Source organism: Zonotrichia leucophrys, unplaced genomic scaffold (assembly GCF_028769735.1).
Source record: "Zonotrichia leucophrys gambelii isolate GWCS_2022_RI unplaced genomic scaffold, RI_Zleu_2.0 Scaffold_375_50379, whole genome shotgun sequence".
Taxonomy (NCBI): domain Eukaryota; kingdom Metazoa; phylum Chordata; class Aves; order Passeriformes; family Passerellidae; genus Zonotrichia; species Zonotrichia leucophrys.
In genome coordinates this window covers 1-12,796 of record NW_026992580.1, presented here as the reverse complement: position 1 = coordinate 12,796, position 12,796 = coordinate 1, and the positions used below count along the sequence as shown (strand labels likewise).

Here is a 12,796-nt window from a genome sequence, read left to right as displayed (position 1 = left end):
GTGGTCCCCAAGGGGTGTTTCCAGGTGTCTCAGGGAATTGCAGGGATTATCCCGGTTCAATCCCGGATCTGTCCCGGTTTAATCCCGGATCTATCCGGTTTAATCCTGGGTCTATCCCGGTTTAATCCCGGTTTAATCCCGGTTTAATCCCAGATCTATCCCAGTTTAATCCCAGATCTATTCCGGTTTAATCCCGGTTTAATCCGGTTTATCCCGGTTCTGTTGCAGCCCCACGCCCTGGGTGTGGTGGCGCCGCCTGAACAGATCTGGGTGTCCCAGGGTTATCCCAGGGATATCAGGTTTTATCCTGGGTTTATCCCGGGTTTATCCCGCTTCGATCCCAGTTTAACCCCAGTTTAACCCCGGTTTAACCCGGTTCTGTTGCAGCCCCACGCCCTGGGTGTGGTGGCGCCGCCTGAACGGATCCGGGTGTACCTGGGGATATCCTGGGGGGTCTCAGGGAATACCAGGGATCATCCCGGGTTTATCCCGGGTTTAACCCGGATTTATCCCAGTTTAACCCCAGTTTAACCCCGGTTTAACCCGGTTCTGTTCCAGCCCCACGCCCTGGGTGTGGTGGCGCCGCCTGAACGCGCCGCTGCCGCCGGGCCGGGCCGTGCTGGACAATTTCAACCACACCCTGAGGCTGCTCAACGTCAGCGAGGCCGACGATGGCGACTACGAGTGCGGGGCCACCAACGGGCTGGGGACGGACCGGAGGAGCCACCGCGTCACCGTGCAGGGTACTGGGATGGACTGGGATGGACTGGGATGGACTGGGAGGGACTGGGATGGACTGGGATGGACTGGGAGCCACCGCGTCACTGTGCAGGGTACTGGGATGGACTGGGAGGGACTGGGATATACTGGGATATACTGGGAGCCACAGGGTCACCGTGCAGGGTACTGGGATGGACTGGGATGGACTGGGATGGACTGGGATGGACTGGGATAGACTGGGATGGACTGGGATGGACTGGGAGCCACCGGGTCACCGTGCAGGGTACTGGGAGATACTGGGATGGACTGGGATGGACTGGAATGGACTGGGATAGACTGGGATATACTGGGAGGGACTGGGAGCCACAGGGTCACCGTGCAGGGTACTGGGGGAACTGGGGTATACTGGGATAGACTGGGATATACTGGGAGCCACCGCGTCACTGTGCAGGGTACTGGGATAGACTGGGATATACTGGGATATACTGGGAGCCACCGCGTCACCGTGCAGGGTACTGGGGGAACTGGGATGGACTGGGAGGGACTGGGATGGACTGGGAGGGACTGGGATAGACTGGGATGGACTGGGATATACTGGGATGGACTGGGATGGACTGGGATGGACTGGGATGGACCGGGTCACCGTGCAGGGTGACTGGGGGAACTGGGATATACTGGGATGGACTGGGATATACTGGGAGGGACTGGGATGGACTGGGATGGACTGGGAGGGACTGGGAGGGACTGGGGGCTGGGGACAGCCCGAGTGCGGGGCCACCAACGGGCTGGGGACGGACCGGAGGAGCCACAGGGTCACCGTGCAGGGTACTGGGATGGACTGGGATATACTGGGATGGACTGGGAGGGACTGGAATGGACTGGGATGGACTGGGATAGACTGGGAGCCACCGCGTCACCGTGCAGGGTACTGGGAGGGACTGGGATGGACTGGGATGGACTGGGAGGGACTGGTATGGACTGGGATGGACTGGGATGGACTGGGATATACTGGGATGGACTGGGATATACTGGGATATACTGGGATATACTGGGATGGACCGGGATGGACTGGGATGGACTGGGATATACTGGGAGGGACTGGGAGGGACTGGGAGGGACTGGGAGGGACTGGGAGGGACTGGGATGGACTGGGAGGGACTGGGATGGACTGGGATATACTGGGATGGAGTGGGATGGACTGGGATAGACTGGGAGGGACTGGGAGGGACTGGGAGGGACTGGGATATACTGGGATATGCTGGGATGGACTGGGATAGACTGGGATGGACTGGGATGGACTGGGATATACTGGGATGGACTGGGATAGACTGGGATATACTGGGATATACTGGGAGCCACAGGGTCACCGTGCAGGGTACTGGGGGGAACTGGGATATACTGGGATATACTGGGATGGGAGCCACAGGGTCACCGTGCAGGATACTGGGATATACTGGGACATACTGGGATGGACTGGGGGCTGGGGAGAGCCCGAGTGCGGGGCCACCAACGGGCTGGGGATGGACAGGAGGAGCCACCGGGTCACCGTGCAGGGTACTGGGAGGGACTGGGATATACTGGTCTGTACTGGGATGGTCCCAGTTTGGTCCCAGTCTAACCCAGTGTCCCCAGCTGCCCCGTACTGGCTGCGGCGGCCACAGAGCGGGGCTGGGCTGTACTGGGTGGGCACTGGGCTATACTGGGCTATACTGGGAGGCACTGGGCTGTACTGGGACGGTCCCAGTCTAACCCAGCATCCCCAGCCGCCCCGTACTGGCTGCGGCGGCCCCAGAGCAGGGCTGGGCTGTACTGGGCGAGCACTGGGTGATACTGGGATGCACTGGGCTGTACTGGTCTGTACTGGGATGGTCCCAGTCTGGTCCCAGTCTAACCCAGTATCCCCAGCCGCCCCATACTGGCTGCGGCGGCCCCAGAGCGGGGCTGGGCTGTACTGGGGTGTACCGGGATGGGCATTGGGAGGCACTGGGCTATACTGGGCTGTACTGGGATGGTCCCAGTCTGGTCCCAGTCTCACCCCATTCCCACAGCCGCCCTGTACTGGCTGCGGCGGCCCCAGAGCGGGGCTGGGCTGTACCGGGGTGTACCGGGATGGGCACTGGGAGGCACTGGGCTATACTGGGCTGTACTGGGAGGCACTGGTCTGTACTGGGATGGTCCCAGTTTGGTCCCAGTCTAACCCAGTGTCCCCAGCCGCCCCGTACTGGCTGCGGCGGCCCCAGAGCGGGGCTGGGATGTACCAAGGGAGCACTGGGTGATACTGGGATGTACCGGGGGGAGCACTGGGCAGCACTGGGCTGTACTGGGAGGCACTGGGCTGTACTGGGAGGCACTGGGCTGTACTGGGACGGTCCCAGTCTAACCCAGTGTCCCCAGCCGCCCCGTACTGGCTGCGGCGGCCCCAGAGCGGGGCTGGGCTGTACTGGGAGGCACTGGGCTGTACTGGGCTGTACTGGGACGGTCCCAGTCTAACCCAGTGTCCCCAGCCGCCCCGTACTGGCTGCGGCGGCCGCAGAGCGGGGCTGGGCTGTACCGGGGTGTACCAGGATGGGCATTGGGAGGTACTGGGCTATACTGGGCTGTACTGGGAGGCACTGGGCTGTACTGGTCTGTACTGGGATGGTCCCAGTCTGGTCCCAGTCTCACCCAGTATCCACAGCCACCCCGTACTGGCTGCGGCGGCCCCAGAGCGGGGCTGGGCTGTACTGGGGTGTACCGGGATGGGCACTGGGTGGGCACTGGGCTATACTGGGAGGCGCTGGTCTGTACTGGGATGGTCCCAGTCTGGTCCCAGTCTAACCCAGTGTCCCACAGCCGCCCCATACTGGCTGCGGTGGCCCCAGAGCGGGGCTGGGCTGTACCGGGGGAGCACTGGGCAGCACTGGGTGGTCAATGGGTGATACTGGGCTATACTGGGCTGTACTGGGATGGTCCCAGTCTGGTCCCAGTCTAACCCAGTATCCCCAGCCGCCCCGTACTGGCTGCGGCGGCCACAGAGCGGGGCTGGGCTGTACTGGGGCGTACCAGGATGGGCACTGGGCTATACTGGTCTGTACTGGGAGGCACTGGGATGGTCCCAGTTTGGTCCCAGTCTAACCCAGTGTCCCCAGCCGCCCCGTACTGGCTGCGGCGGCCCCAGAGCGGGGCTGGGCTGTACCGGGGCATACCGGGATGGGCACTGGGTGGGCACTGGGCTATACTGGGCTGTACTGGGCTGTACTGGGACGGTCCCAGTCTAACCCAGTGTCCCCAGCCGCCCCGTACTGGCTGCGGCGGCCCCAGAGCGGGGTGTTCGGGCCCGGCGAGACGGCGCGCCTGGACTGCCAGGTGGGCGGCAAACCCCGACCCCGCGTCAGCTGGAGCCTCAACGGGGTCCCCTTCGATGGTAGGGGGCGATTGGGGGGTGGGGAGGGGGCAAAGGGGGGGATTGGGGGGTGGGGAGGGGGCTTGGGGGCCCTGGGGAGGGCGTTTGGGGGGATTTGAGGGGGAGTTTGGGGGGCCTGGAGAGGGAGCGGGGAAGGGGATTTTGGGGAGGTTTTGGGGGGATTTGAGGTGATTGGGGAGGTTTGGGGGGGTTTAGGGTGGCTGGGGAGGGGATTTGAGGGATTTTGGGGGGTCCGGGGGGTGGGGGGAGGGGATTTGAGGGATTTTGGGGGGGGGGGTAGGTAGCGGGGTGGGGGGTGGGGGAGGGGATTTGAGGGATTTTGGGGGGTCCGGGGGGTGGGGGAGGGGATTTGAGGCCTTTGGTGGGTGGGGGAGGGGTGTCATGGCGGTGCCTTGGGGGGTTTGGGGTCCCTTGGGGGTTTGGCGGTCCCTTGGGGGGTTTGGGGGTCCCTTGGGTGTCCCTGAGGGTTTCGGGGGGGGGTTCCTGGGGGTGGGAGTTTGATGTCCCCAGGGGTGGTTTTGGTGTCCCTGGATGAGTTTTTGATGTCCCCAATGGTGTCCCCAATGTCCCCAATGGTGTCCCCAATGTCCCCAATGCTGTCCCCAATGGTGTCCCCAATGATGTCCCCAATGGTGTCCCCAATGTCCCCAATGGTGTCCCCAATGGTGTCCCCAATGTCCCCAGTGGTGTCCCCAATGTCCCCAATGGTGTCCCCAATGGTGTCCCCAATGTCCCCAATGGTGTCCCCAATGTCCCCAATGTCCCCAATGTCCCCACTGTCCCCAGATGTGCCGGGCTCAGACCGCCTCTCTCTCCGGGACGGGGCTCTGATCCTGTCCCACCTGGAGCCCAACGACTCCATGGTCGCTCAGTGCGAGGCCTCCAACGTCCACGGGCGGCTGCTGGCCAACGCCTTCATCTACGTCGTGGGTGAGTCACCCCAAAATACCCCAAAATCACCCCAAAAACACCCCCAAAACACCCCCAAAAACCCCCCAAAAAAACCCCCAAAATCACCCCAAAACACCCCAAAATCACCCCAAAATCACCCTAAAAACACACCAAAATCACCCCAAAAACACCCCAAAACCACCCCAAAAACACCCCCAAAATCACCCCCAAAACACCCCAAAAACACCCCCAAAAACACCCCAAAACCACCCCAAAACCACCCCAAAAACACCCCAAAAACACCCCAAAATCACCCCAAAATCACCATCAAAAACACCCCAAAATCACCCCCAAATCACCCCCAAAACACCCAAAATCACCCCAAAACCACCCAAAACACCCCCAAAAACACCCCAAAATCACCCCAAAAACACCCTGAAAACACCCCAGAACCACTCCAAAAACCCCAAAATCACCCCGAAATCACCCCGAAATCACCCCGAAATCACCCCAAAAATCCCCAAAAACACCCCAAAATCACCCCAAAATCACCCCAAAACCACCCCAAAAACACCCCCAAAATCACCCCAAAAACACCCAAAATCACCCCCAAATCACCCCCAAAAACACCCCCAAACCACCCCAAAAACACCCCAAAAACACCCCAAAACCACCCCCAAAAACACACCCCAAAACACCCCAAAACCACCCCCAAAATCACCCCAAAAACCACCCCCAAAATCACCTCAAAATCACCCCAAAATCACCCCAAAAACACCCCCAAAACCACCCCAAAATCCCCCAAAAACACCCCAAAAACACCCCAAAAATCCACCAAAACCCTACAAATCCCCTAAAACCCTTGGTAACCCCCAAAATCTGCTCAACATCCCCCCAAAACACCCCAAAATCGGCTCAATATCCCCCAAAAACCCCCAAAATCTGCTCGATATCCCCCCAAAACCCCCAAATTCTGCTCAATTCCCCCTGGGACCCCCCTGAGAGTGATTTTGGGATCCCAGGATGGAAATTGGGTCCCGGATGGATTTTGGGTCCTGGAAAATGGATTATTGGGATCCTGGATGAAATTTTGGGTCCCAGGATGGATTTTGGGGTCCCGGAATGGATTTTGGGTCCCGGAATGGATTTGGGGTCCCAGGATGGATTTTGGGGTCCCTGGGATGGATTTGGGTCCCAGGATGGAATTTGGATCCCAGATGGATTTTGGGTCCCAGGTTGGATTTTGGGTCCCAGGATGGATTTTGGGTCCCTGGGATGGATTTGGGGTCCCAGGATGGAATTTGGGGTCCCGGGATGGATTTTGGGGTCCCAGGTTGGATTTTGGGATGCCAGGATGGATTTTGGGGTCCGGGATGGAATTTGGGGTCCCGGGATGGATTTTGGGGTTTTGGGGATGGATTTTGGGGTCCTGGGGAGGATTTTGGGATCCCAGGAATGGAATTTGGGGTCCCAGGATGGATTTTGGGGATCCCAGGATGGATTTTGGGGTTTTGGGATGGATTTTGGGATCCCAGGATGGATTTTGGAGTTCCGGGATGGATTTGGGGTCCCAGGATGGAATTTGGGATTCCAGGAATGGATTTTGGGGATCCCAGGATGGATTTTGGGGTCCTGGGGATGGATTTTGGGGTCCCAGGATGGATTTTGGGGTTCCCGGGATGGATTTTGGGATCCCAGGATGGATTTTGGGGTCCTGGGGATGGATTTTGGGGTCCCAGGATGGATTTTGGGGTCCCAGGATGGATTTTGGGATCCTGGGATGGATTTTGGGGTTTTGGGGATGGATTTTGGGGTTTTGGGGATGGATTTTGGGGTCCCAGGATGGATTTTGGGTCCCAGGATGGATTTTGGGGTCCGGGGATGGATTTTGGGATCCCAGGATGGATTTAGAGCCCCAGGGATGGATTTTGGTACCCCAGGGAGCAATTTTGGGGTCCCTGGATGGATTTGGGATCCCAGGATGGATTTTGGGGTCCCAGGATGGATTTTGGGGTCCTGGGGATGGATTTTGGGGTCCGGGATGGATTTTGGGATCCCAGGATGGATTTTGGGGTCCCAGGATGGATTTTGGGGTCCCAGGATGGATTTGGGATCCCAGGATGGATTTTGGGGTCCCAGGATGGATTTTGGGGTCCTGGGGATGGATTTTGGGGTCCCAGGATGCATTTTGTGGTCCCAGGATGGATTTTGGGATCCCAGGATGCATTTTGGGATCCCAGGATGGAATTTGGGGTCCAGGATGGATTTTGGGGATCCCAGGATGCAATTTTGGGATCCCAGGATGGAATTTGGGATCCCAGGATGGATTTTGGAGTTTTGGGATGGATTTTGGGGTTCTGGGGATGGATTTTGAGATCCCAGGTGGATTTTGGGGATCCCAGGATGGAATTTGGGTCCCAGGATGGATTTTGGGGTCCTGGGGATGGATTTTGGGATCCCGGGATGGAATTTCGGATCCCAGGTTGGATTTGGGGTCCCAGGATGGATTTTGGGGTCCTGGGGATGGATTTTGGGTTTGGGGATGGATTTTGAGGTTTTGGGGATGGATTTTTGGGGTCCTGGGATGGATATTTTGGGGGGATCCCAGGATGGATTTTGGGGTCCCAGGATGGAATTTGGGATCCCAGGATGGATTTTGGGGTCCTGGGGATGGATTTTGGGGTCCCAGGATGGATTTTGGGGTCCCAGGTTGGATTTTGGGGTCCCAGGATGGATTTTGGGATCCCAGGATGGATTTTGGGATGCCAGGATGGATTTTGGGGTCCTGGGGATGGATTTCGGTACCCCAGGGAGCGATTTTGGGGTCCCAGGATGGAATTTGGGATGCAAAGATGGATTTTGGGATCCCAGGTTGGATTTTGGGATCCCAGGATGGATTTTGGGATCCCAGGATGGATTTTGGGGTCCCGGGATGGATTTTGGGGTCCTGGGGATGGATTTTGGGGTCCCAGGATGGGATTTGGGATCCCAGGATGGATTTTGGGGTCCCTGGATGGATTTTGAGGTTTTGGGGATGGATTTTGGGGTCCTGGGATGGATTTTGGGGTCCTGGGGATGGATTTTGGGATCCCAGGATGGATTTTGGGGTCTGGGGATGGATTTAGAGCCCCAGGGATGGATTTTGGTACCCCAGGGAGCAATTTTGGGGTCCCTGGATGGATTTTGGGGTTGGGGGATGGATTTTGAGGTTGGGGGATGGATTTTGTGATCCTGGAATGGATTTTGGGATCCCAGGATGGATTTTGGGGTCCCAGGATGGATTTGGGATCCCAGGATGGATTTAGAGCCCCAGGGATGGATTTTGGTACCCCAGGGAGCAATTTTGGGGTCCTGGGGATGGATTTTGGGGTCCCAGGATGGATTTTGGTGTTTTGGGGATGGATTTTGGGGTCCCTGACCCCCGAACGCCCCCAGAGCTGCCGGTGCAGATCCTGACCCCGGACTCGCAGCTCTACACCGTGGTGGAGAACCAGACGGCGCTGCTGCACTGCCGCGCCTTCGGGGCCCCCGCGCCCGCCGTGGAGTGGTGAGAGACCCCAGACCCAAATTACCCCAAATCTGATCAAATCCCCCCAAAACCCCCTGAAATCTGCTCAAATCCCCCCCCCAAAAATCCCCCAAAATCCGCTCCTATCCCTGAGGATCCCAAACCCCCTCACTCACTTTACCTGCCGTGGAGTGGTGAGAGACCCCAGACCCAAATTACCCCAAATCCGATCAAATCCCCCCAAAACCCCCTGAAATCTGCTCAGGACCCCCCCCAAAACCCCCCAAAATCTGCTCAAATCCCCCCCCAAAAATCCCCCCAAAATCAGCTCCTATCCCCGAGGATCCCCAAACCCACCTGTGCCCCATCGTGGAGTGGTGAGAGACCCCAGACCCAAATTACCCCAACGCTGATGAAATCCCCCCAAAACCCCCTGGAATCTGCTCAAATCCCCCGCCCAGGACCCCCCAAAATCAGCTCCTATCCCCAAACCCACCTGTGCCCCACCGTGGAGTGGTGAGAGACCCCAGACCCAAAATACCCCAAAGCTGATCAATATCCTCCCAAAACCCCCTGAAATCTGCTCAGGACCCCTCCCCAAAAACCTCCCAAAATCTGCTCAAATCCCTGGGAACCCCAAACCCCCTCACTCACTTTACCTGCCGTGGAGTGGTGAGAGACCCCAGACCCAAATTACCCCAACTCTGATCAATATCCTCCTAAAACCCGCTGAAATCTGCTCAAATCCCCCTCCCCAAAAAATCCCCCAAAATCCGCTCCTATCCCTGGGATCCCCAAACCCACCTGTGCCTCACTGTGGAGTGGTGAGAGACCCCAGACCCAAAATACCCCAAAGCTGATCAATATGCTCCCAAAACTCCCTGAAATCTGCTCAAATCCCCCCCCAAAAATCCCCCCAAAATCCGCTCCTATCCCTGGGAACCCCAAACCCCCTCACTCACTTTACCTGCCGTGGAGTGGTGAGAGACCCCAGACCCAAAACACCCCAAATCCCATCAAATCCCCCCAAAACCCGCTGAAATCTGCTCAAATCCCCCCCCAAAACCCCCTGAAATCTGCTCAGGACCCCCCCCAAAATTCCCCAAAATCCCCCCAAAATCCGCTCCTATCCCTGAGGATCCCCAAACCCACCTGTGCCCCACCGTGGAGTGGTGAGAGACCCCAGACCCAAATTACCCCAAAGCTGATCAAATCCCCCCAAAACCCCCTGAAATCTGCTCAAATCCCCCCCCCCAAAAATCCCCCAAAATTCACTCCTATCCCTGAGGATCCCCAAACCCACCTGTGCCCCACCGTGGAGTGGTGAGAGACCCCAGACCCAAATTACCCCAAAGCTGATCAAATCCCCCCCACCTGTTTGATCTCAGTTTTGCCCCCATTTGATCTCAGTTTTGCCCCCTTTTACCTCGTTTTTTACCCCTGTTTGATCTCAGTTTTGCCCCTGTTTGATCTCAGTTTTGCCCCTGTTTGATCTCGGTTTTGCCCCCTTTTACCTCGTTTTTTGCCCCCATTTGATCTCGGTTTTTGCCCCCGTTTGATCTCGGTTTTGCCCCCGTTTGATCTCAGTTTTGCCCCCATTTGATCTCGGTTTTGCCCCCTTTTACCTCGGTTTTGCCCCCGTTTGATCTCAGTTTTGGTTTTTCCCCATCCCAGGTTTACCCAGTCCCTCACCCCGGCCCTGAAGGACGATCGCGCCTTCCCCAGCCCCAGTTTGATCTCCGTTTTGCCCCGGTTTAATCTCAGTTTTTGTTCCCCAGGTTTACCCAGTCCCTCACCCAGGCCCTGGAGGACAATCACGAATTCCCCAGCCCCAGTTTGATCTCAGTTTTGCCTCCGTTTGATCTCAGTTTTTGTTTTTTCCCCAATCCCAGGTTTACCCAATCCCTCACCCCAGCCCTGGAGGACGATCACGAATTCCCCAGCCCCAGTTTGATCTCAGTTTGATCTCAGTTTTTCCCCATCCCAGGTTTACCCAAGCCCTCACCCCAGCCCTGGAGGACGATCACGAATTCCCCAGCCCCAGTTTCAGCTCAGTTTTTATTTTTCCCCATCCCAGGTTCACCGAGTCCCTGACCCCGGCCCTGGCGGACGATCGCACCTTCCCAAGCCCATTTGATCTCAATTTTACCCCAGTTTAAGCTCAGTTTTTATTCCCCAGGTTCACCCCAGCCCTGAGCCTGGCCCTGGAGGACAATCACGAATTCCCCAGCCCCAGTTTAAGCCCCATTTTTCCCCAGTCCCAGGTTCACCCAGTCCCTCACCCGGGCCCTGGCGGACGATCACGAATTCCCCAGCCCCAGTTTAAGCTCAGTTTAATCTCAGTTTTTATTCCCCAGGTTCACCGAGTCCCTGACCCCGGCCCTGGCCGACGATCACGAATTCCCCAGCCCCAGTTTGATCTCAGTTTAATCTCAGTTTTTATTTTTCCCCATCCCAGGTTCACCGAGTCCCTGACCCCGGCCCTGGAGGACGATCACGAATTCCCCAGCCCCAGTTTTGCCCCAGTTTAATCTCAGTTTTTGCCCCCAGGTTCACCCCAGCCCTGGAGGATGATCACGAATTCCCCAGCCCCAGTTTGATCTCAGTTTAAGCTCGGTTTTTGTTTTTATTCCCCAGGTTCACCGAGTCCCTGACCCCGGCCCTGGAGGACGATGATCTCAGTTTTGCCCCAGTTTGATCTCAGTTTAATCTCAGTTTTTATTTTTATTCCCAGGTTCACCGAGTCCCTGAGCCCGGCCCTGGCCGACGACCACGAATTCCCAAGCCCATTTGATCTCAGTTTTGCCCCAGTTTAAGCTCAGTTTTTGTTTTTCCCCAATCCCAGGTTCACCCAATCCCTGACCCCGGCCCTGGAGGACGATCACGCCTTCCCCAGCCCCAGTTTCAGCTCAGTTTTGCCCCAGTTTGATCTCAGTTTTTGTTTTTCCCCCAATGCCAGGTTCACCCAAACCCTGACCCCGGCCCTGGAGGACGATCACAAATTCCCCAGCCCCAGTTTGATCTCGGTTTTGCTCCCATTTGATCTCAGTTTAAACTCAGTTTTTGTTCCCCACGTTTACCCAATCCCTCACCCCAGCCCTGGAGGACGATGATCTCAGTTTTGCCCCAGTTTGATCTCAGTTTAAGCTCGGTTTTTGTTTTTATTCCCCAGGTTCACCGAGTCCCTGACCCCGGCCCTGGCCGACGACCGCGCCTTCGCCTTCACCAACGGCTCCCTGCGCGTGTTCCCGGCGCAGCGCGCGGACTCGGGGCTGTTCCGCTGCCGCGCCCGCAACGCGCACAGCAACGCCAGCGCCAGCGCGCGCCTGGACGTGCGCGGTGAGGGAGCCCTGGGAACCTCCTGAGACCCCCTGAGACCCCCGGGACCGGTTTGGGACCCCTGGGAACCTCCTGAGACCCCCAGGACCGGCCTGGGACCCCCTGAGACCTCCAAAACCCTCTGAGACTCCCTGGGAACCTCCTGAGACGCTCTGAGACCCCCGGACCCTGGGAACCTCCTGAGACCCCTGGGACCAGCCTGGGACCCCTGGGAACCTCCTGGGACCCCCTGAGACCCCTGGAACCTCCTGAGACCCCCTGAGACCTCCAGAACCCTCTGAGACCCCCGGGACCCCCAAAACCCTCTGAGACCCCCTGGGAACCTCCTGAGACCCCCCTGGGACCCCTGGACTCCCTGAGACCCCCTGAGACCCCCTGAGACCCCTGGGAACCTCCTGAGACCCCTGGGACCCTCTGAGACCCCCTAGGACCCCCGGGACCGGCCTGGGACCCCCAGAACCCTCTGAGACCCCTGGGAACCTCCTGAGACCCCGGGAACTTCCTGAGACCCTCTGAGACCCCCGGGACCCCCGGGAACATCCTGAGACCCCCTGAGACCCCCGGGACCGGCCTGGGACCCCTGGGAACCTCCTGAGACCCCCTGAGACCCCCGGGACCGGCCTGGGACCCCTGGGAATACCCCTGAGACCCCCAGAACCCTCTGAGACCCCCTGGGAACCTCCTGAGACCCCCTGAGACCCCCTGAGACCCCTGGGAACCTCCTGAGACCCCGGGACCGGCCTGGGTCCCCTGGGACCCCTGGGAATACCCCTGAGACTCCCTGAGACCTCCAGAACCCTCTGAGACCCCTGGGAACCCCCTGAGACCCCTGGGACCGGCCCCCCAAACCCTCTCCAAACCCATCCTGGGATCCCCAAATTCCCCCTCAAATCCATCCTGGGACCCCCAAACCCATCCTGGGATCCCCAAATCCT

General features: G+C 58.4%; 1 protein-coding gene across 1 annotated transcript in view; it reads left to right on the top strand.

The window, feature by feature from the left end:
• The window catches only part of LOC135441617 (neuronal-glial cell adhesion molecule-like), a 33,262-nt gene extending 21,375 nt beyond the window's left edge, over positions 1-11,887 (top strand). Inside the window, exons 9-13 of the mRNA XM_064701175.1 lie at positions 559-743; positions 3,992-4,123; positions 4,910-5,053; positions 8,450-8,561; positions 11,695-11,887. Coding sequence (XP_064557245.1) covers positions 559-743; positions 3,992-4,123; positions 4,910-5,053; positions 8,450-8,561; positions 11,695-11,887 — 766 coding nt within the window. The remainder of the gene's footprint in view (positions 1-558; positions 744-3,991; positions 4,124-4,909; positions 5,054-8,449; positions 8,562-11,694) is intronic.
• Positions 11,888-12,796: the final 909 nt, after the last annotated feature.